Source organism: Chiloscyllium punctatum, chromosome 6 (genome assembly GCF_047496795.1).
Source record: "Chiloscyllium punctatum isolate Juve2018m chromosome 6, sChiPun1.3, whole genome shotgun sequence".
Classification (NCBI taxonomy): Eukaryota; Metazoa; Chordata; class Chondrichthyes; order Orectolobiformes; family Hemiscylliidae; genus Chiloscyllium; species Chiloscyllium punctatum.
The window spans coordinates 82,430,842-82,456,701 of NC_092744.1; the positions used below are offsets into that span (position 1 = coordinate 82,430,842).

At 45.1% G+C, this 25,860-nt stretch overlaps 1 protein-coding gene across 1 annotated transcript in view; it reads right to left on the reverse strand.

Moving 5' to 3' along the window:
* The window catches only part of LOC140478446 (unconventional myosin-VIIa-like), a 531,053-nt gene that overhangs the window by 117,381 nt on the left and 387,812 nt on the right, over window positions 1-25,860 (reverse strand). The window contains exons 19-20 of the mRNA XM_072571711.1: window positions 6,308-6,514; window positions 4,464-4,634 (exon numbers count right to left, since the gene is read on the reverse strand). Coding sequence (XP_072427812.1) covers window positions 4,464-4,634; window positions 6,308-6,514 — 378 coding nt within the window. The remainder of the gene's footprint in view (window positions 1-4,463; window positions 4,635-6,307; window positions 6,515-25,860) is intronic.

Below are 25,860 nucleotides of genomic sequence, written 5' to 3' on the forward strand. Positions count from 1 at the left end.
GACACACACACTCACACACACAGACACTCACACGCTCACACACAGACACACACATAGACACAGACATACACACACATAGACACAGACATATACACAGACACACACACAGACACACACAGGCACAGACACGCACACACTCACAGACACAACACACACAGACACAGACACACTCACACACAGACACAGACCCACACACACATAGACACAGACATAGACACAGACATACACAGAGACACATACTCACACACACCAACACACTCATATAGACACAGTCACAAACATAGACACACACATACACATAGACAGACATACACACAGACACATACACACACACACAGGCACACTCACATAGACACACTCACACAGACACACACATAGACACAGACATAGACACAGACATACACACACTCACATAGACACACACACAGACACACACACTCGCACATACACATACACATAGACACAGGCATACACACAGACACACACACACTCACACACACATAGACACAGACACACATACACTCACACAGACACACACACCCACATAGACACAGACACACACACACTCACACAGACACACACATACACATAGACACACACACACTCACACGCACAGACATACACACACAGACACACTCAAATAGACACAGACACACACACACACATAGACATAGACATACACACAGACACACACACACACACACACCCCGACACACTCACATAGACACAGACACACACACACTCACACAGACACACATACACACACACAGACACACAGACACACTCACATAGACACACAAACACTCACACTGACGCACACACACTCACACATAGACACACTCACATAGATACACACACATACACATAGACACAGGCATACACACAGACACACACACACTCACACACAGACACAGACCACTCACATAGACACAGACACACACACACACTCACACAGACACACACACAGACACACTCACACAGACACACTCACATAGACACAGACAAACACACACACAGACACACACACACTCACACTCACACACACATACACATAGACACAGACATACACACAGACACACTCACATAGACACAGACACACACACAGTCACTCACATTCACAGACACACTCACATAGACACAGACACACACACACTCACACAGACACACACACAGACACACTCACATAGACACAGACAAACACACACACAGACACACACACACATAGACACAGACATACACACAGACACACTCACATAGACACAGACACACACACAGTCACTCACATTCACAGACACACTCACATAGACACACACACAGTCACACAGACAGGCAGACACACTGACATACACACACAGACAGACACAGACATACACATAGACACACTCACACAGACACACATAGACACACTCACACAGACACACTCACACAGACACACACATACACATAGACACAGGCATACACACAGACACACAGACACACACACATACACATAGACACAGGCATACACACAGACAGACACACTCACACACAGACACACACACACACACTCTCACAGACACACTCACATAGACACACACACTCACAGACACACACACAGTCACACAGACACACTGACATACACACACACACACACTCATGCTCAAGTAGCTGGAGTCTCTTGAGATTGGCAATTATGCGTTAGGATGGAATTCATTGCCCAGGAGTCAGGGTGAATTCAGCGGATTTTGGGGCAGGCTACAAGATGGGAAGATGGATGTGGGAGGAGGGAGGAGTCAGTCATTGTCAAGTGGGTGGGGATGGGAGGGAAGTGCTGGCATCAGCAGAGAGGAAGCTAAATGTCCTGTCCGAGGAATTGGGAGTGATGGGGAGAAAGCTCCTATTCCATGAGGAATGCTGTAATCGAGCCTTGGGAGGCTACTTCAATAACGGTGACCCTCAACCATCCTCCCCTGACTGCTACTGCCTGTCATCTGAAGAGTCAGGGAATCACAACTTTGTTACAGCACAATGTGGGGCCATTCAGCCCATCTTATCTGTGCTGGGCTATTTGAATGAGCACTTTGCCTATTGCCAATCCACCCCCTTCTCCCCATAATTCTGCACATCCCTCCTTTCCACAAAGCTCACGTGGAGTCCTAGCCCATCATTATGGGTGACTAAGAGATTAGCACTTGGATAAAGACAGGGACTGTTGTTACAGAGACGAAGGTGCATCAGAAACATCCACAAATAGCAACAACAAGAAATGCGACCTCCCTCTGTTTGTTGCTGAGGCTCTGAGGGGTGCTGGGCCTCTTGCTGGGATATTTGTATCATTAATAGTAACAGGTGAGGTGCCAGAAGACTGGAAGTTGGCTAATGTGGTGCCACTGTTTAAGAAGGGTGGTAAGGGCAAGCCGGGGAACAATAGACCAGTGAGCCTGACGTCGGTGGTGGGCAGGTTGTTGGAGGGAATCCTGAGGGACAGGATGTACATGTATTTGGAAAGGCAAGGACTGATTAGGGATAGGTCAACATTGCTTTGTGCATGGGAAATCATGTCTCACAAACTTGATTGAGTTTTTTGAAGTAACAAAGAAGATTGATGAGGGCAGAGCAGTAGATGGGATTTATATGGACTTCAGTAAGGTGTTTGACAAGGTTCCCCGTGGGAGACTGATTAGCAAGGTTAGATCTCATGGAATACAGGGAGAACTAGCCATTTGGATACAGAACTGGCTCAAAGGTAGAAGACAGAGGGTGGTGGTGGAGGGTTGTTTTTCAGACTGGAGGCCTGTGGCCAGTGGAGTGCCACAAGGATCGGAGCTGAATCAATTACTTTTCATCATTTATATAAATGATTTGGATGTGAACATAAGAGGTATAGTTAGTAAGTTTGCAGATGACACCAAAATTGGAGGTGTAGTGGACAGCGAAGAGGGTTACCTCAGATTACAACAGGATCTAGACCAGATGGGCCAATGGGCTGAGAAGTGGCAGATGGAGTTTAATTCAGATAAATGCGAGGTGCTGCATTTTGGGAAAGCAAATCTTAGCAGGACTTATACACTTAATGGTAAGGTCCTGAGGAGTGTTGCTGAACAAAGAGACCTTGGAGTGCAGGTTCATAGCTCCTTGAAAGTGGAGTCGCAGGTAGGTAGGATAGTGAAGAAGGCATTTGGTATGCTTTCCTTTATTGGTCAGAGAATTGAGTACAGGAGTTGGGAGGTCATGTTGCGGCTGTACAGGACATTGGTTAGGCTACTGTTGGAATATTGCGTGCAATTCTGGTCTCCTTTCTATCAGAAAGATGTTGTGAAACTTGAAAGGGTTCAGAAAAGATTTACAAGGATGTTGCCAGGGTTGGAGGATCTGAGCTACAGGGAGAGGCTGAATAGGCTGGGGCTATTTTCCCTGGAGCGTCGGAGGCTGAGGGGTAACCTTAATAGAGGTTTATAAAATCATGAGGGGCATAGATAGGGTAAATAGACAAAGTCTTTTCCCTGGGATCGGGGAGTCCAGAACTGGGGGGCCATAGGTTTAGGGTGAGAGGGGAAAGATATAAAAGAGACCTCAGGGATAACATATTCACACAGAGGGTGGTATGTGTATGGAATGAGCTGCCAGAGGAAGTGGTGGAGGCTGGTACAATTGCAACATTTAAGAGGCATTTGGATGGGTATATGAATAGGAAAGGGTTAGAGGGATATGGGCCGGGTGCTGGCAGGAGGGACTAGATTGGGTTGGGATATCTGGTCAGCATGGACGGGTTGGACCGAAGGATCTATTTCCATGCTGTACATCTCTATGACTCTATGATCTCCAGAGTTCCAGGAGATCTCTCCAGGTTGGAATCACCTGCCAGCACAGGCAGAAAGAACTTCCATAACATTCCACTGAGGAAAGCAGTGGCAGGAGATATGGGTTAACGCTGGCATGGTGGGAATATCAGTCAATGCGTCTTCCAGACTAATGCTTGCAGGTTCAAATACAGACAGAGACAAAGCCTGTCTTAGTGATGGTGATAGTATAACCATATACTTGTAAAAATGTCACTCATGTCCTTCAGGGAAGGAAACTGCCAGCCTTACCGGGTCTGACCGGTATGTGACTCCAGATCCACAGCAACGTGATTGTCTCTTAACTGCCCTCTGGGCAATTCGGAATGGGCTATTAATGTTGGCCTAGTGATGTCCACATCCCGTGTATGAATAAAACAAAATTTGAAAGGGTATGTTTCAGTACCACGCTGCAGTACCAGTCTAAACTACCCTGGATTATACCCTCAATGAGATGATCAGTGGTTATTATCGCTAGCATTGGTTAACACAAGGATACCACGGTAATCTAAAAGATAAGGATGGCTGGCTGATTTGAGGAATGAGTATGTTCCTCATGTACAAACTCTGTGCATTCTAGCTCAGTATCACAGGTAACAGGAACATCAGCACGCCCTTACGTAAAAAGTTACTGGTTCACTATACCTGACCCACAGGCTGATGCATGTCCAAGATCTTCTTAGACCTTTTATTATGGGAGTCATGTATCTGTGTCATGATGGCGTCATTGCGTGTCCTATTGTCCTGAGTAAATGTCTTGGGTTCTTGGAGAACACCCATGAACCTCAGAATAATAATCCAGACCGCCAAGGAAGCCTAGGATGGACACATTTCATACATTAGGAAGAAAATGTACCTGAGAGTACATCCATTAAAAGAAAATGTGTTACATGTCATTTATTCTCCAACTCTCTCCCATCAATCAATGAACATTCCTGCCTTCACTCTTTCCAATGGATCATCAACCAATACCCTAATGGTATCCAGTTTAGACCATAAAACCATCAGATATAGGAGCAGAATTAGGCTATTTGGCCCATCATGTCTGCTCTGCCATTCCATCCTGGTTGATATGTTTCTCAACCCCATTTTCTAGCCTTCTTCCCATAACCCTTGATCGATTTACCAATCAAGAATCTACCTACCTCTTTCTGCAATGCACCCAATGGCCTCCTCAGCTTTCCGTGGCAATGAGTTCCACAGATTCGCCACTCTCTGGCTGAAGGAATTCTTCCTTATCTCAGTACTAATGGATTATCCCTTCATTTGGAAGTTGTGCCCTTGGATCGTAGTCTTTCCTACCAGTGGAAACATAGCCTCCATGTCCAATCTATCCAAGCCTCTCAGCATTCTGTAAGTTTCAATCAGAGATCCTCCTTCCTCCGAAACTCCTTGGATACAGACCCTGAGTCTTCAACTATTCCTCATCCGTCAAGACCTTCAGCCCCAGGACTCCACCAACACCAGCACATCCTTCCTTAGATACGCACACAAAACCATGCATAATATTCCAAATGCAGTCTGAACAGAGCCTGACACAGCCTTAATAGTACATCTCTACTCTTGTCTTCTAGCTGTCTTGAACTGAATGTTAATATTGCACTTGTCTTCCTAACTGCCAAGTGAACCTGCATGTTCACTTTAAAAGAATCCTGACCTAGGACTCTCAAACCCCTTTTCCCCTTTAGAAAATAGTCTATGCCTCTATTCTTCCTACCAAACTGCTAACCTCACACTTTTCCCCGTCTGTATTCTAGCTGCCACTTCTTTGCCCACTCTCCTAGCCTGTCCAAGTCCTTCTACAGCCTCCCTCCTTCCTCAACATGACCTGTCCCTCCACCTTCATCCAGATCCGGTTAATGGATAACATGAACAGTCATGGTCCCAATATGGACCCATGCAGAACTCCACTAGTCACTAGCTGCCATCCTGAAAAAAGATTCACATTCTCTGCCTTCTGCCAGTCAGCCAATCCTCTATCCATCCCTTAGCACCATGTGCTCTCATCTCATTTAGCACCCTTTCATGTGAAGCCTTATCATAGGCCTTCGAAAAATCCAAATAGATCATGTCCACTGACACTCATTTGTCTAACTTGCTCGTTACCTCCTCAAAGATTTGTCAAGCAAGACATCCCCTCGATGAAGCCATGTTGACTCAGTCCTGCTTTCCAATGCATTTCTTAGTACTCCACAATCTGATCATTAATAACGCGCTCTAAAATCTTACCAACAACCGAGGTCAGGCTGATCGGCCTGTCAGTATTGACTTTATTAAACCGTTTTCTACCAATGCAAGATTTCAATGGATTGTATTCAATCTGGATAGCTTTCACTCTCACAACTTTCTCATTTATAACAGGGTGCCTGAATAAGCTACAAAGTAGCCCTGTGAGCGAACGTATTACAAAATGTTGTGATTCACTCTTTTAACAATGCAGTCACTCTAAAACCAATGGGCCAACTTCCCAGAGGGAAGAGTTCATTTACCGCAGTATCAACTTCATCTTCATGGTAGAGCAGGGGATGCTGGAGAACTCTCTGGATGTGAGTGTGTGTTGCAGAGCCCTGGAAATATGTGGCAGCATATTTTGGGAAGGTGTACTGGGCAAGGTCATCTTCTTCATCAGACTCCGAGGATACAGAGATATCATCCAAATCAAACTCCTCCAGTTTCTCATGTCTCACTTCCAAGTCCTGAAAAGTACCGCAAAATAACTAAAATATTAGGAAGGAGAATGAGATTTCAGTCATGCCAGCATTGATACAGTGTTCCCAGTGAGACAGACAGAGATGACAGTGAGACAGAAGTGGGTACTGCAGATGCTGGAGATCAGAGTCAAGATTAGAGTGGTGCTGGAAAAGCACAGCAGGTCAGGCAGCATCTGAGGAGCAGGAAAAATTGATGTTTCAGGAAAAAGCCCTTCATCAGGAATTACAGTGATACAGAGAGAGACCACAGTGATACAGACAGATTTTACAGTGATACAGAGAGAGATCACAGTGATACAGACAGAGACCACAGTGATACAGACAGATTTTACAGTGATACAGAGAGAGATCACAGTGAACAGACAGAGATCACAGTGATACAGACAGAGATCACAGTGATACAGACAGAGATCACAGTGAACAGACAGAGATCACAGTGATACAGACAGAGATCACAGTGATACAGACAGAGATCACAGTGAACAGACAGAAATCACAGTGATACAGACAGAGATCACAGTGATACAGACAGAGATCACAGTGATACAGACAGAGATCACAGTGAACAGACAGAGATCACAGTGATACAGACAGAGATCACAGTGATACAGACAGAGATCACAGTGATACAGACAGAGATCACAGTGAACAGACAGAGATCACAGTGATACAGACAGAGATCACAGTGATACAGACAGAGATCACAGTGAACAGACAGAGATCACAGTGATACAGACAGAGATCACAGTGAACAGACAGAGATTCCGGTGAAAAGAGGTCCCAGAGGTTCCAGCACAAAAGAGATATTCCAGTGATGCAGAAAAAGATCCGGGTGACACAAAAAGAGAACCCAATGATACAGTTATCCCAGTGATAAAATGTTTTGAATGATTCAGTGTACCCAGTGATACAGACAAAGATGACAGCATCAAAGAGATCTCTGAAACTCAAGTGAAGATCTAAATGATACATACAGAGATCCCAGTGATACAGGCTGAGATCCCTGAACTCCCCGCACACATAATCCCAAGTGACAAACATAGATGCCCTAGTTAAACAGATATTATTGCCAGTGATATGGACAGTGTTCCCAGAGATATAAACTGTTCCCAGTGAAGTGGACATTGTTCCCAGTGAAACAAGACAATGTTTTCAGTAATACAGAAAGTGTTCCCAGTGATATAGACAGTGTTTGTGGAGACACAGAGAGTGTCCCCAGTGATATAGACAGTGTTCCTGGTGATACAGAGAGTGTTCCCAGTGATATAGACAGTGTTCGTGGTGATACAGAGTGTGTTCACAGAGATATAGACAGTGTTCGTGGAGACAGAGAGTGTTTCCAGTGATATAGACAGTGTTCGTGGAGACACAGAGAGTGTTCCCAGTGATATAGGCAGTGATCGTGGTGATAGAGAGTGTCCCCATTGAAATAGACAGTGAGCGTGGTGATACAGAGAGTGTTCCCAGTGATATAGACAGTGTTTGTGGTGATACAGAGAGTTTCCCCAGTGATATAGACAGTGTTCGTGGTGATAGAGTGTTCTCAGCGATATAGACAGTGTTCGTGGAGAAACAGAGAGTGTTCCCAGTGATATAGACAGTGTTTGTGGTGATACAGAGAGTGTTCCCAGTGATATAGACAGTTTTCGTGGTGATACAGAGAGTATCCCCAGTGATATAGACAGTACTCGTGGTGATACAGTGTTCCCGGTGACATAGACAGTGTTCGTGGTGATACACAGAGTGTCCCCAGTGATATATACAGTGTTCCTGGTGATACAGAGAGTCCCTAGTGATATAGACAGTGTTCCTGGTGATACAGAGAGTGTTCCCAGTGATACAAACATTGTTCGTGGTGATACAGAGAGTATTCCCAGTGATATAGACAGTGTCCCTGGTGATACAGAGAATGTTCGTGGTCATACAGAGAGTGTCCCCAGTGATATAGACAGTGTTTGTGGTGATACAGAGCATTCCCAGTGATATAGACAGTGTTTGTGGTGATACAGAGGGTATTCCTAGTGATATAGACAGTGTTCCTGGTGATACAGAGAGTGTTCCCAGTGATACAAACATTGTTCGTGGTGATACAGAGAGTATTCCCAGTGATATAGGCAGTGTCCCTGGTGAGACAGAGAGTGTCCCTGGTGATACAGAGAGTGTTCCCAGTGATATAGACAGTGTTTGTGGTGACACAGAGAGTGTTCCCAGTGATATAGACACTGTTCCTGGTGATACAGAGAGTGTTCCCAGTGATATAGGCAGTGTTCCTGGTGATACAGAGAGTGTTCCCAGTGATATAGACAGTGTTTGTGGTGATACAGAGTGTCCCCAGTGATATAGACAGTGTTTGTGGTGATACACAGAGTGTTCCCAGTAATATAGACAGTGTTCCTGGTGATACAGAGAGTGTTCCCAGTGCTATAGACAGTGTTCCTGGTGATGCAGATTGTCACCAGTGAAATAGACAGTGGTTGTGGTGATACAGAGAGCATTCCCAGTGATATAGACAGTGTTCCAGGTGATAAAAAGAGTGTCCACAGTGATATAGACAGTGTTCATGGTGATGCAGAGTGTCACCAGTGAAATAGACAGTGGTTGTGGTGATACAGAGAGCATTCCCAGTGATATAGACAGTGTTCGTGGTGACACAAAGTGTCCCCAGTAATATAGACAGTGTTGTGGTGATACAGTGAGTGTTCCCAGTGATATAGACAGTGTTCGTGCAGATACAGAGAGTGTTCCCAGTGATACAGACAGTTTTCGTGGTGTTACAGAGAGTGTCCCCAGAGATATAGACAGTACTCTTGGTGATACAGTGTTCCCAGTGATATAGACAGTGTTCGTGGTGATACACAGAGTGTTCCCAGTGCTATAGACAGTGTTCCTGGTGACACAGAGTGTCCCCAGTGATATAGACAATGTTCGTGGTGATACAGGAGTGTTGCCAGTGATTTAGACAGTGTTCGTGGTGATACAGAGAGTCCCTAGTGATATAGACAGTGTTTGTGGTGATACAGAGAGTGTTCCCAGTGATATAGACATTGTTCGTGGTGATACAGAGAGTATTCCCAGTAATATAGACAGTGTCCCTGGTGATACAGAGAGTGTTTGTGGTGATACAGAGAGTGTTCCCAGTGATATAGACAATGTTCGTGGTGATACAGAGTGTTCCCAGTGACACAGACTGTATTCCTGGTGATACAGAGAGTGTTCACAGTGATATTGACGGTGTTCGTGATGACACAGAGTGTCCCCAGTGATATAGACAGTGTTTGTGGTGATACAGTGTTTCCAGTGATACAGACAGTGTTTGTGGTGACACAGAGAGTATTCCCAGTGACATAGACAGTGTCACTGGTGATACAGTGTTTGTTCACAGTGATATAGACAGTGTTTGTGGTGATACAGAGAGTGTCCCCAGTGATATAGACAGTGTTCTTGGTGATAGAGAGTGTCCCCATTGATATAGACAGTGAGCGTGGTGATACAGAGAGTATTCCCAGTACTATAGACAGTGTTCCTGCTGACACAGAGCGTCCCCAGTGATATAGACAGTGTTCGTGGTGATAGAGTGTTCCCAGTGATATAGACAGTGTTCGTGGAGCAACAGAGAGTGTTCCCAGTGATATAGACAGTGTCCGTGATGATACAGAGAGTGTTCCCAGTGATATAGACAGTTTTCGTGGTGATACAGAGAGTATCCCCAGTGATATAGACAGTACTCGTGGTGATACAGTGTTCCCAGTGACATAGACAGTGTTCCTGGTGATACAGAGAGTGTTGCCAGTGATTTAGACAGTGTTCGTGGTGATACAGAGAGTCCCTAGTGATATAGACAGTGTTTGTGGTGATACAGAGAGTGTTCCCAGTGATATAGACATTGTTCGTGGTGATACAGAGGGTATTCCCAGTGATATAGACAGTGTCCCTGGTGATACAGAGAGTGTTCGTGGTCATAGAGAGAGTGTTCCCCGTGATATAGACAGTGTTCGTGGTGACACAGAGTGTCCCCAGTGATATAGACAGTGTTTGTGGTGATACAGAGCATTCCCAGTGATATAGACAGTGTTTGTGGTGACACAGAGAGTGTTCCCAGTGACATAGACATTGTCCGTAGTGATACAGAGGGTATTCCCAGTGATATAGACAGTGTCCCTGGTGATACAGAGAGTGTTCGTGGTCATACAGAGAGCGTTCCCTGTGATATAGACAGTGTTCGTGGTGACACAGAGTGTCCCCAGTGATATAGACAGTGTTTGTGGTGATACAGAGCATTCCCAGTGATATAGACAGTGTTTGTGGTGACACAGAGAGTGTTCCCAGTGATATAGACAGTATTCGTGGTGATACAGAGACTATTCCCAGCGATATAGGCAGTGTTCATGGTGATACAGAGAATGTTCCCAGTGATACAAACATTGTTCGTGGTGATACAGAGAGTATTCCCAGTGATATAGGCAGTGTTCCTGGTGATACATAGAGTGTTCCCAGTGATATAGACATTGTTTGTGGTGATACAGAGTGTTCCCAGTGATATAGACAGTGTTCCTGGTGATACAGAGAGTGTTCCCAGTGATATAGACAGTATTCCTGGTGACGCATAGAGTGTTCCCAGTGATATAGAAAGTGTTCATGGTGATACAGAGAGTGTTTCCAGTGATGTAGACTGTTCGTGGTGACACAGAGAGTGTTCCCATTGATATCGACAGTGTTTGTGGTGACACAGAGAGTGTTCCCAGTGACATAGACAGTGTTCCTGGTGATACACGGAGTGTCCCCAGTGATATAGACAGTGTTCGTGGTGACACAGTGAGTGCTCCCAGTGATATAGACTGTATTCGTTGTGATACAATGTTCCCAGTGATATAGACAGTATTTGTGGTGATACAAAGAGTGTTCCCAGTGATATACACAGTGTACATGGTGATACAGATTGATCCCAATGATATAGACAGGGTTTGTGGTGATACTGAGAGTGTCCCCAGTGATATAGGCAGTGTTCGTGGTGATACAGAGAGTGTTCCTAGCGATATTGATGGTGTTCGTGGTGATACAGAGAGTATCTCCAGTGATATAGACATTGTTTGTGGTGAAACAGGGAGTCTCTGCAGTGATATAGACAGTTTTTGTGGTGATACAGAGAGTGTTCCCAGTGATATAGACAGTGTGCATGGTGATACAGAGTTTTCCCAGTGATATAGACAGTGTTCATGGAGACACAGAGAGTGTTCCCAGTGATATAGACAGTGTTCGTGCTGATACAGAGAGCATTCCCAGTGATATCGACAGTCTTCGTGGTGACACCGAGAGTGTTTCCAGTGAAATAGACAGTGTTCGTGGCGATAGCGAGAGTGTTCCCAGTGATGTAGACAGTGTTCGTGGTGATACAGAGAGTGTTCCAAGTGATATAGACAGTGTTCGTGGTGATACAGAGAGTGTACCCAGTGATACAGACAGTGTTCATGGTGATACAGAGAGTGTTCCCAGTGATATAGACAGTGTTTGTGGTGATACACAGAGTGTCACCAGTGATATAGACAGTGTTCCTTGTGAGACAGAGAGTGTTCGTGGTGATGCAGAGAGTGTTCCCAGTGATACAAACATTGTTCGTGGTGATACAGAGAGTATTCCCAGTGATATAGGCAGTGTCCCTGGTGAGACGGAGAGTGTTCGTGGTGATACAGAGAGTGTTCCCAGTGATATAGACAGTGTTTGTGGTGACACAGAGTGTCCCCAGTGATATAGACAGTGTTTTTGGTGACACAGAGAGTCTTCCCAGTGATACAGACTGTGTTTCTGGTGACACAGAGAGTGTTTACAGTGATATTGACGGTGTTCGTGATGGCGCAGAGTATCCCCAGTGATATAGACAGTGTTTGTGGTGATACAGAGTATCCCCAGTGATATATTATCAGTGTTCGTGGTGATACAGAGCATTCCCAGTGACACAGACTGAGTTCCTGGTGATACAGAGAGTGTTCACAGTGATATTGACGGTGTTCGTGATGACACAGAGTGTCTCCAGTGGTATAGACAGTGTTTGTGACGATACAGAGTATCCCCAGTGATATAGACCGTGTTCGTAGTGATACAGAGAATGTTCCCAGTGATATAGACAGTGTTCCTGGTGATACAGAGAGCATTCCCAGTGATATAGACAGTGTTCGTGGTGATACAGAGAATGTCCCCAGTGATATAGACAGTGTTCGTGGTGTGACAGAGAGTGTACCCAGTGATATAGACATTGTTCGTGGTGATACAGAGAGTATTCCCTGTGATATAGACAGTGTCCCTTGTGAGACAGAGAGTGTTCGTGGTGATGCAGAGAGTGTTCCCAGTGATACAAACATTGTTCGTGGTGATACAGAGAGTATTCCCAGTGATATAGGCAGTGTCCCTGGTGAGACGGAGAGTGTTCGTGGTGATACAGAGAGTGTTCCCAGTGATATAGACAGTGTTTGTGGTGACACAGAGAGTGTTCCCAGTGATATAGACAGTATTCGTGGTGATACAGAGAGTATTCCCAGTGACATAGACAGTGTCCCTGGTGATACAGAGAGTGTTCCCAGTGATATAGACAGTGTTTGTGGTGACACAGAGAGTGTTCCCAGTGATATAGACAGTATTCGTGGTGATACAGAGAGTATTCCCAGTGATATAGGCAGTGTTCCTGGTGATACAGAGAGTGTTCCCAGTGATATAGACAGTGTTTGTGGTGATACAGAGCATTCCCAGTGATATAGGCAGTGTTCCTGGAAATACAGAGAGTGTTCCCAGTGATAGAGACAGTGTCCCTGGTGATACAGAGAGTGTTCCCAGTGCTATAGACAGTGTTCTTGGTGATACAGAGAGTGTTCGCAGTGATGTAGTCAGTGTTCGTGGTGATACAGAGAGTGTTCACAGTGATGTAGACAGAGTTCGTGGTGATACAGAGAGTGTTGCCAATGATTTAGACAGTGTTCGTGGTGATACAGTGTTCCCAGTGATATAGACAGTGTTCGTGGTGATACAGAAGAGTGTTCCCAATGATATCGACAGTGTTCGTGGTGACACAGAGAGTGTTCCCAGTGATATAGACAGTATTCGTTGTGATACAGTGATCCCAGTGATATAGAAAGTGCTTGTGGTGATACAGAGAGTGTTCCCAGTGATATAGACAGTGTTCCTGGTGATACACAGAGTGTCCTCAGTGATATTAACAGTGTTCACGGTGATACAGTGTCCCCAGTGATATAGACAGGGTTTGTGGTGATAATGAGAGTGTTCCCAGTGATATAGACAGTGTTCGTGGTGATGCAGAGTATCCCCAGTGATATAGACAGTGTTTGTGCTGATACAGAGCACTCCCAGTGACACAGACTGTGTTCCTGGTGATACAGAGCGTGTTCACAGTGATATTGACGGTGTTCGTGATGACACAGAGTGTCCCCAGTGATATAGATAATGTTTGTGGTGATACAGAGAGTCTCCGCAGTGGTACAGACAGTGTTCGCGGTGATACAGAGAGTGTTCCCAGTGATATAGACAGTGTGCATGGTGATACAGAGAGTGTCACCAGTGATATAGACAGTGTTTGTGGTGATACAGAGAGTGTTCCCAGTGATATAGACTGTGTTCGTGGTTTTACAGAGAGTGATCCCAGTGATATAGACAGTGGTCGTGGTGATACAGAAAGTGTTCCCAGTGATATAGACAGTGTTCCTGGTGATACAGAGAGTGTCCCCAGTGATATATTATCAGTGTTCGTGGTGATACAGAGCATTCCCAGTGACACAGACTTTGTTCCTGGTGATACAGAGAGTGTTCACAGTGATATTGACGGTGTTTGTGATGACACAGAGTGTCCCCAGTGATATAGACAGTGTTTGTGGTGATACAGAGAGTCTCTGCAGTGATACAGACAGTGTTCACAGTGATATTGACGGTGTTCGTGATGACACAGAGTGTTTCCAGTGATATAGACAGTGTTCCTGGAGATACAGACAATGTCCCCAGTGATATAGACAGTGTTCGTGCTGATACAGAGAGTGTTCTCAGTGATATAGACAGTGTTCGTGGTGATACAGAGAGTGATCCCAGTGATATAGACAGTGTTCCTGGTGATACAGAGAATGTCCCCAGTGATATAGATAGTTTTATGGTTATACAGCGAGTGTCCCCAGTGATATAGACAGTGTTCGTGGTGATACAGAGAGTGTTCCCAGAGATATAGACAGTGTTCGTGGTGATACAGTGTGTCCCCAGAAATATAGACTGTGTTCGTGGTGATACAGAGAGTGTTCCCAGTGATATAGACAGTGTTCATGGTGACACCGAGAGTGTTCCCAGTGATATAGACAGTGTTCGTCGTGACACAGAGAGTGTTCCCAGTGATATAGACAGTGTTCCTGGAGATACAGACAATGTCCCCAGTGATATAGACAGTGTTCGTGGTGATACAGAGAGTGTTCCCAGTGATATAGACAGTGTTCGTGGTGAAACAGAGAGTGTTCCCAGTGATATAGACAGTGTTCCTGGTGACACCGAGAGTGTTCCCAGTGATATAGACAGTGTTTGTGGTGACAAAGAGAGTGTTCCCAGTGATATAGACTGTGTTTGTCGTGACACAGAGAGTGTTCACAGTGATATAGACAGTGTTCCTGGTGATACAGAGAGTGTTCACAGTGATATAGACAGTGTTTGTGGTGATACAGAGTGTTCCCACTGACATAGACAGTGTTCGTGGTGATACAGTGTTCCCAGTGATATAGACAGTGTTCGTGGTGATACAGAGAGTGTTCCCAGTGATATAGACAGTGTTTCTGGTGATACAGAGAGTGTTGCCAGTGATATAGACAGTGTTCGTGGTGATACAGAGAGTGTTCCCACTGACATAGACAGTGTTCGTGGTGATACAGTGTTCCCAGTGATATAGACAGTGTTCGTGGTGATACAGAGAGTGTTCCCAGTGATATAGACAGTGTTTCTGGTGATACAGAAGAGTGTTCCCAAAGATATCGACAGTGTTCGTGGTGACACAGAAAGTGTTCCCAGTGATATAGACAGTGTTCCTGGAGATACAGACAATGTCCCCAGTGATATAGACAGTGTTCGTGGTGATACAGAGAGTGTTCCCAGTGATATAGACAGTGTTCGTGGTGTAACAGAGAGTGTTCCCAGTGATATAGACAGTGTTCCTGGTGACACGGAGAGTGTTCCCAGTGATATAGACAGTGTTCGTGGTGACACAGAGAGTGTTCCCAGTGATATAGACTGTGTTTGTGGTGACAAAGAGAGTGTTCCCAGTGATATAGACTGTGTTTGTCGTGACACAGAGAGTGTTCACAGTGATATAGACAGTGTTCCTGGTGATACAGAGAGTGTTCACAGTGATATAGACAGTGTTTGTGGTGATACAGAGAGTGTTCCCACTGACATAGACAGTGTTCATGGTGATACAGTGTTCCCAGTGATATAGACATTGTTCGTGGTGATACAGAGAGTGTTCCCAGTGATATAGACAGTGTTTCTGGTGATAGAGAGAGTGTTCCCAGTGATATAGACAGTGTTCATGGAGAAACAGAGAGTGTTCCCAGTGATATAGACAGTGTTCGTGGTGATACAGAGAGTGTCCCCAGTGATATAGACAGTACTCTTGGTGATACAGTGTTTCCAGTGATAAAGACAGTGTTCGTGGTGATACACAGAGTGTCCCCAGTGATATAGACAATGTTCCGGGTGATTCAGAGAGTGTTCCTCGTGCTATAGACAGTGTTCCTGGTGACACAGGGTGTCCCCAGTGATATAGACAATGTTTGTGGTGATACAGAGAGTGTTGCCAATGATTTAGACAGTGTTCGTGGTGATACAGAGAGTCCCTAGTGGTATAGACAGTGTTTGTGGTGATACAGAGAGTGTTCCCAGTGATATAGACATTGTTCTTGGTGATACAGAGAGTGTTCACAGTGATATTGACGGTGTTCGTGATGACACAGAGTGTCTCCAGTGGTATAGACAGTGTTTGTGGTGATACAGAGTATCCCCAGTGATATAGACCGTGTTCGTAGTGATACAGAGAATGTTTCCAGTGATATAGACAGTGTTCCTGGTGATACAGAGAGCATTCCCAGTGATATAGACAGTGTTCATGGTGATGCAGAGTGTCACCAGTGATATAGACAGTGGTTGTGGTGATACAGAGAATATTCCCAGTGATATAGACAGTGTACATCGTGGTACAGAGTGTTCCCAGTGATATAGACAGTGTTCGTGGTGACACAGTGAGTGCTCCCAGTGATATAGACTGTATTCGTTGTGATACAGTGTTCCCAGTGTTTTAGACAGTATGCATGGTGATACAGAGTGTTCCCAGTGATATAGACAGTATTTGTGGTGATACAAAGAGTGTTCCCAGTGATATACACAGTGTACATGGTGATACAGATTGATCCCAATGATATAGACAGGGTTTGTGGTGATACTGAGAGTGTCCCCAGTGATATAGGCAGTGTTCGTGGTGATACAGAGAGTGTTCCTAGCGATATTGATGGTGTTCGTGGTGATACAGAGAGTATCTCCAGTGATATAGACATTGTTTGTGATGAAACAGGGAGTCTCCGCAGTGATATAGACAGTTTTCGTGGTGATACAGAGAGTGTTCCCAGTGATATAGACAGTGTGCATGGTGATACAGAGTTTTCCCAGTGATATAGACAGTGTTCATGGAGACACAGAGAGTGTTCCCAGTGATATCGACAGTCTTCGTGGTGACACCGAGAGTGTTCCCAGTGAAATAGACAGTGTTTGTGGCGATAGCGAGAGTGTTCCCAGTGATGTAGACAGTGTTTGTGGTGATACAGAGAGTGTTCCAAGTGATATAGACAGTATTCGTGGTGATACAGAGAGTGTACCCAGTGATACAGACAGTGTTCGTGGTGATACAGAGAGTGTTCCCAGTGATATAGACAGTGTCCCTGGTGATACAGAGAGTGTTTGTGGTGAGACAGAGAGTGTTCCCAGTGATATAGACAGTGTTCGTGGTGACACAGAGTGTCCCCAGTGATATAGACAGTGTTTTTGGTGATACAGAGAGTCTTCCCAGTGATACAGACTGTGTTTCTGGTGACACAGAGAGTGTTTACAGTGATATTGACGGTGTTCGTGACGGCGCAGAGTGTCCCCAGTGATATAGACAGTGTTTGTGCTGATACAGAGTATCCCCAGTGATATATTATCAGTGTTCGTGGTGATACAGAGCGTTCCCAGTGACACAGACTGTGTTCCTGGTGATACAGAGAGTGTTCACAGTGATATTGACGGTATTCGTGATGACACAGAGTGTCTCCAGTGGTATAGACGGTGTTTGTGGTGATACAGAGTATCCCCAGTGATATAGACCGTGTTCGTGCTGATACAGAGCACTCCCAGTGACACAGACTGTGTTCCTGGTGATACAGAGCGTGTTCACAGTGATATTGATGGTGTTCGTGACGGCGCAGAGTGTCCCCAGTGATATAGACAGTGTTTGTGCTGATACAGAGTATCCCCAGTGATATATTATCAGTGTTCGTGGTGATACAGAGCGTTCCCAGTGACACAGACTGTGTTCCTGGTGATACAGAGAGTGTTCACAGTGATATTGACGGTGTTCGTGATGACACAGAGTGTCTCCAGTGGTATAGACAGTGTTTTTGGTGATACAGAGAGTCTTCCCAGTGATACAGACTGTGTTTCTGGTGACACAGAGAGTGTTTACAGTGATATTGACGGTGTTCGTGACGGCGCAGAGTGTCCCCAGTGATATAGACAGTGTTTGTGCTGATACAGAGTATCCCCAGTGATATATTATCAGTGTTCGTGGTGATACAGAGCGTTCCCAGTGACACAGACTGTGTTCCTGGTGATACAGAGAGTGTTCACAGTGATATTGACGGTGTTCGTGATGACACAGAGTGTCTCCAGTGGTATAGACGGTGTTTGTGGTGATACAGAGTATCCCCAGTGATATAGACCGTGTTCGTGCTGATACAGAGCTCTCCCAGTGACACAGACTGTGTTCCTGGTGATACAGAGCGTGTTCACAGTGATATTGACGGTGTTCGTGACGGCGAAGAGTGTCCCCAGTGATATAGACAGTGTTTGTGCTGATACAGAGTATCCCCAGTGATATATTATCAGAGTTCGTGGTGATACAGAGCGTTCCCAGTGACACAGACTGTGTTCCTGGTGATACAGAGAGTGTTCACAGTGATATTGACGGTGTTCGTGATGACACAGAGTGTCTCCAGTGGTATAGACGGTGTTTGTGGTGATACAGAGTATCCCCAGTGATATAGACCGTGTTCGTGCTGATACAGAGCACTCCCAGTGACACAGACTGTGTTCCTGGTGATACAGAGCGTGTTCACAGTGATATTGACGGTGTTCGTGATGACACAGAGTGTCCCCAGTGATATAGATAATGTTTGTGGTGATACAGAGAGTCTCCGCAGTGATACAGACAGTGTTCGCGGTGATACAGAGAGTGTCCCCAGTGATATAGACAGTGTTTGTGGTGATACAGAGAGTGTTCCCAGTGATATAGACTGTGTTCGTGGTTTTACAGAGAGTGATCCCAGTGATATAGACAGTGGTCGTGGTGATACAGAAAGTGTTCCCAGTGATATAGACAGTGTTCCTGGTGATACAGAGAGTGTCCCCAGTGATATATTATCAGTGTTCGTGGTGATACAGAGCATTCCCAGTGACACAGACTTTGTTCCTGGTGATACAGAAAGTGTTCACAGTGATATTGACGGTGTTTGTGATGACACAGAGTGTCCCCAGTGATATAGACAGTGTTTGTGGTGATACAGAGAGTCTCTGCAGTGATACAGACAGTGTTCACAGTGATATTGACGGTGTTCGTGATGACACAGAGTGTTTCCAGTGATATAGACAGTGTTCCTGGAGATACAGACAATGTCCCCAGTGATATAGACAGTGTTCGTGCTGATACAGAGAGTGTTCTCAGTGATATAGACAGTGTTCGTGGTGATACAGAGAGTGATCCCAGTGATATAGACAGTGTTCCTGGTGATACAGAGAATGTCCCCAGTGATATAGATAGTTTTATGGTTATACAGCGAGTGTCCCCAGTGATATAGACAGTGTTCGTGGTGATACAGAGAGTGTTCCCAGAGATATAGACAGTGTTCGTGGTGATACAGTGTGTCCCCAGAAATATTGACTGTGTTCGTGGTGATACAGAGAGTGTTCCCAGTGATATAGACAGTGTTCATGGTAATACAGAGTGTTCCCAGTGATATAGACAGTGTTCGTCGTGACACAGAGAGTGTTCCCAGTGATATAGACAGTGTTCCTGGAGATACAGACAATGTCCCCAGTGATATAGACAGTGTTCGTGGTGATACAGAGAGTGTTCCCAGTGATATAGACAGTGTTCGTGGTGAAACAGAGAGTGTTCCCAGTGATATAGACAGTGTTCCTGGTGACACCGAGAGTGTTCCCAGTGATATAGACAGTGTTTGTGGTGACACAGAGAGTGTTCCCAGTGATATAGACTGTGTTTGTGGTGATACAGAGATTGTTCCCAGTGATATAGACTGTGTTTGTCGTGACACAGAGAGTGTTCACAGTGATATAGACAGTGTTCCTGGTGATACAGAGAGTGTTCACAGTGATATAGACAATGTTTGTGGTGATACAGAGAGTGTTCCCAGTGATATAGACTGTGTTCGTGGTTATACAGAGAGTGTACCCAGTGATACAGACAGTGTTCGTGGTGATACAGAGAGTGTTCCCATTGATATCGACAGTCTTCGTGGTGACACCGAGAGTGTTCCCAGTGAAATAGACAGTGTTTGTGGCGATAGCGAGAGTGTTCCCAGTGATGTAGACAGTGTTCGTGGTGATACAGAGAGTGTTCCAAGTGATATAGACAGTGTTCGTGGTGATACAGAGAGTGTACCCAGTGATACAGACAGTGTTCGTGGTGATACAGAGAGTGTTCCCAGTGATATAGACAGTGTTCCTGGTGATACAGAGAGTGTTGCCAGTTATATGGACAGTGCTTGTGGTGATACAGAGAGTGTTCCCAGTGATATAGACAGTGTTCGTGGTGATACAGAGAGTGTTGCCAGTGATATAGACAGAGTTCCTGGTGACACAGACAGTGTTCCCATTGATATAGACAGTGTTCGTGCTGATACAGGCAGTGTTCCCAGTGATATAGACAATGTTCATGGTGATACAGAGAGTGTTGCCAATGATTTAGACAGTGTTCGTGGTGATACAGTGTTCCCAATGATATCGACAGTGTTCGTGGTGACACAGAGAGTGTTCCCAGTGATATAGACAGTATTCGTTGTGATACAGTGATCCCAGTGATATAGAAAGTGCTTGTGGTGATACAGAGAGTCTCTGCAGTGATACAGACAGTGTTCACAGTGATATTGACGGTGTTTGTGATGACACAGAGTGTCCCCAGTGATATAGACAGTGTTTGTGGTGATACAGAGAGTCTCTGCAGTGATACAGACAGTGTTCGTGGTGATACAGAGAGTGTTCCCAGTGATATAGACAGTGGTCGTGGTGATACAGAAAGTGTTCCTAGTGATATAGACAGTGTTCCTGGTGATACAGAGAGTGTCCCCAGTGATATATTATCAGTGTTCGTGGTGATACAGAGCATTCCCAGTGACACAGACTGTGTTCCTGGTGATACAGAGAGTGTTCACAGTGATATTGATGGTGTTTGTGATGACACAGAGTGTCCCCAGTGATATAGACAGTGTTTGTGGTGATACAGAGAGTCTCTGCAGTGATACAGACAGTGTTCGTGGTGATACAGAGAGTGTTCCCAGTGATATAGACAGTGTGCATGGTGATATAGAGAGAGTCACCAGTGATATAGACAGTGTTTGTGGTGATACAGAGTCTTCCCAGTGATGTAGACAGTGTTCCTGGTGGTACAGAATGTGTTCCCAGTGATATAGACAGTGGTCGTGGTGATACAGAAAGTGTTCCTAGTGATATAGACAGTGTTTGTGGTGATACAGAGAGTCTCTGCAGTGATACAGACAGTGTTCACAGTGATATTGACGGTGTTCGTGATGACACAGAGTGTTTCCAGTGATATAGACAGTGTTCCTGGAGATACAGACAATGTCCCCAGTGATATAGACAGTGTTCGTGCTGATACAGAGAGTGTTCTCAGTGATATAGACAGTGTTCGTGGTGATACAGAGAGTGATCCCAGTGATATAGACAGTGTTCCTGGTGATACAGAGAATGTCCCCAGTGATATAGATAGTTTTATGGTTATACAGCGAGTGTCCCCAGTGATATAGACAGTGTTCGTGGTGATACAGAGAGTGTTCCCAGAGATATAGACAGTGTTCGTGGTGATACAGTGTGTCCCCAGAAATATAGACTGTGTTCGTGGTGATACAGAGAGTGTTCCCAGTGATATAGACAGTGTTCATGGTGACACCGAGAGTGTTCCCAGTGATATAGACAGTGTTCGTCGTGACACAGAGAGTGTTCCCAGTGATATAGACAGTGTTCCTGGAGATACAGACAATGTCCCCAGTGATATAGACAGTGTTCGTGGTGATACAGAGAGTGTTCCCAGTGATATAGACAGTGTTCGTGGTGAAACAGAGAGTGTTCCCAGTGATATAGACAGTGTTTGTGGTGACAAAGAGAGTGTTCCCAGTGATATAGACTGTGTTTGTCGTGACACAGAGAGTGTTCACAGTGATATAGACAGTGTTCCTGGTGATACAGAGAGTGTTCACAGTGATATAGACAGTGTTTGTGGTGATACAGAGAGTGTTCCCACTGACATAGACAGTGTTCGTGGTGATACAGTGTTCCCAGTGATATAGACAGTGTTCGTGGTGATACAGAGAGTGTTCCCAGTGATATAGACAGTGTTTCTGGTGATACAGAGAGTGTTCACAGTGATATAGACAGTGTTTGTGGTGATACAGAGAGTGTTCCCACTGACATAGACAGTGTTCGTGGTGATACAGTGTTCCCAGTGATATAGACAGTGTTCGTGGTGATACAGAGAGTGTTCCCAGTGATATAGACAGTGTTTCTGGTGATACAGAAGAGTGTTCCCAAAGATATCGACAGTGTTCGTGGTGACACAGAAAGTGTTCCCAGTGATATAGACAGTGTTCCTGGAGATACAGACAATGTCCCCAGTGATATAGACAGTGTTCGTGGTGATACAGAGAGTGTTCCCAGTGATATAGACAGTGTTCGTGGTGTAACAGAGAGTGTTCCCAGTGATATAGACAGTGTTCCTGGTGACACGGAGAGTGTTCCCAGTGATATAGACAGTGTTTGTGGTGACACAGAGAGTGTTCCCAGTGATATAGACTGTGTTTGTGGTGACAAAGAGAGTGTTCCCAGTGATATAGACTGTGTTTGTCGTGACACAGAGAGTGTTCACAGTGATATAGACAGTGTTCCTGGTGATACAGAGAGTGTTCACAGTGATATAGACAGTGTTTGTGGTGATACAGAGAGTGTTCCCACTGACATAGACAGTGTTCATGGTGATACAGTGTTCCCAGTGATATAGACATTGTTCGTGGTGATACAGAGAGTGTTCCCAGTGATATAGACAGTGTTTCTGGTGATAGAGAGAGTGTTCCCAGTGATATAGACAGTGTTCATGGAGAAACAGAGAGTGTTCCCAGTGATATAGACAGTGTTCGTGGTGATACAGAGAGTGTCCCCAGTGATATAGACAGTACTCTTGGTGATACAGTGTTTCCAGTGATAAAGACAGTGTTCGTGGTGATACACAGAGTGTCCCCAGTGATATAGACAATGTTCCGGGTGATTCAGAGAGTGTTCCTCGTGCTATAGACAGTGTTCCTGGTGACACAGGGTGTCCCCAGTGATATAGACAATGTTTGTGGTGATACAGAGAGTGTTGCCAATGATTTAGACAGTGTTCGTGGTGATACAGAGAGTCCCTAGTGGTATAGACAGTGTTTGTGGTGATACAGAGAGTGTTCCCAGTGATATAGACATTGTTCTTGGTGATACAGAGAGTGTTCACAGTGATATTGACGGTGTTCGTGATGACACAGAGTGTCTCCAGTGGTATAGACAGTGTTTGTGGTGATACAGAGTATCCCCAGTGATATAGACCGTGTTCGTAGTGATACAGAGAATGTTTCCAGTGATATAGACAGTGTTCCTGGTGATACAGAGAGCATTCCCAGTGATATAGACAGTGTTCATGGTGATGCAGAGTGTCACCAGTGATATAGACAGTGGTTGTGGTGATACAGAGAATATTCCCAGTGATATAGACAGTGTACATCGTGGTACAGAGTGTTCCCAGTGATATAGACAGTGTTCGTGGTGACACAGTGAGTGCTCCCAGTGATATAGACTGTATTCGTTGTGATACAGTGTTCCCAGTGTTTTAGACAGTATGCATGGTGATACAGAGTGTTCCCAGTGATATAGACAGTATTTGTGGTGATACAAAGAGTGTTCCCAGTGATATACACAGTGTACATGGTGATACAGATTGATCCCAATGATATAGACAGGGTTTGTGGTGATACTGAGAGTGTCCCCAGTGATATAGGCAGTGTTCGTGGTGATACAGAGAGTGTTCCTAGCGATATTGATGGTGTTCGTGGTGATACAGAGAGTATCTCCAGTGATATAGACATTGTTTGTGATGAAACAGGGAGTCTCCGCAGTGATATAGACAGTTTTCGTGGTGATACAGAGAGTGTTCCCAGTGATATAGACAGTGTGCATGGTGATACAGAGTTTTCCCAGTGATATAGACAGTGTTCATGGAGACACAGAGAGTGTTCCCAGTGATATCGACAGTCTTCGTGGTGACACCGAGAGTGTTCCCAGTGAAATAGACAGTGTTTGTGGCGATAGGGAGAGTGTTCCCAGTGATGTAGACAGTGTTTGTGGTGATACAGAGAGTGTTCCAAGTGATATAGACAGTATTTGTGGTGAGACAGAGAGTGTTCCCAGTGATATAGACAGTGTTCGTGGTGACACAGAGTGTCCCCAGTGATATAGACAGTGTTTTTGGTGATACAGAGAGTCTTCCCAGTGATACAGACTGTGTTTCTGGTGACACAGAGAGTGTTTACAGTGATATTGACGGTGTTCGTGACGGCGCAGAGTGTCCCCAGTGATATAGACAGTGTTTGTGCTGATACAGAGTATCCCCAGTGATATATTATCAGTGTTCGTGGTGATACAGAGCTTTCCCAGTGACACAGACTGTGTTCCTGGTGATACAGAGAGTGTTCACAGTGATATTGACGGTGTTCGTGATGACACAGAGTGTCTCCAGTGGTATAGACGGTGTTTGTGGTGATACAGAGTATCCCCAGTGATATAGACCTTTGTTCGTGCTGATACAGAGCACTCCCAGTGACACAGACTGTGTTCCTGGTGATACAGAGCGTGTTCACAGTGATATTGATGGTGTTCGTGACGGCGCAGAGTGTCCCCAGTGATATAGACAGTGTTTGTGCTGATACAGAGTATCCCCAGTGATATATTATCAGTGTTCGTGGTGATACAGAGCGTTCCCAGTGACACAGACTGTGTTCCTGGTGATACAGAGAGTGTTCACAGAGATATTGACGGTGTTCGTGATGACACAGAGTGTCTCCAGTGGTATAGACGGTGTTTGTGGTGATACAGAGTATCCCCAGTGATATAGACCGTGTTCGTGCTGATACAGAGCACTCCCAGTGACACAGACTGTGTTCCTGGTGATACAGAGCGTGTTCACAGTGATATTGACGGTGTTCGTGATGACACAGAGTGTCCCCAGTGATATAGATAATGTTTGTGGTGATACAGAGAGTCTCTGCAGTGATACAGACAGTGTCCGCGGTGATACAGAGAGTGTCCCCAGTGATATAGACAGTGTTTGTGGTGATACAGAGAGTGTTCCCAGTGATATAGACTGTGTTCGTGGTTTTACAGAGAGTGATCCCAGTGATATAGACAGTGGTCGTGGTGATACAGAAAGTGTTCCCAGTGATATAGACAGTGTTCCTGGTGATACAGAGAGTGTCCCCAGTGATATATTATCAGTGTTCGTGGTGATACAGAGCATTCCCAGTGACACAGACTTTGTTCCTGGTGATACAGAGAGTGTTCACAGTGATATTGACGGTGTTTGTGATGACACAGAGTGTCCCCAGTGATATAGACAGTGTTTGTGGTGATACAGAGAGTCTCTGCAGTGATACAGACAGTGTTCACAGTGATATTGACGGTGTTCGTGATGACACAGAGTGTTTCCAGTGATATAGACAGTGTTCCTG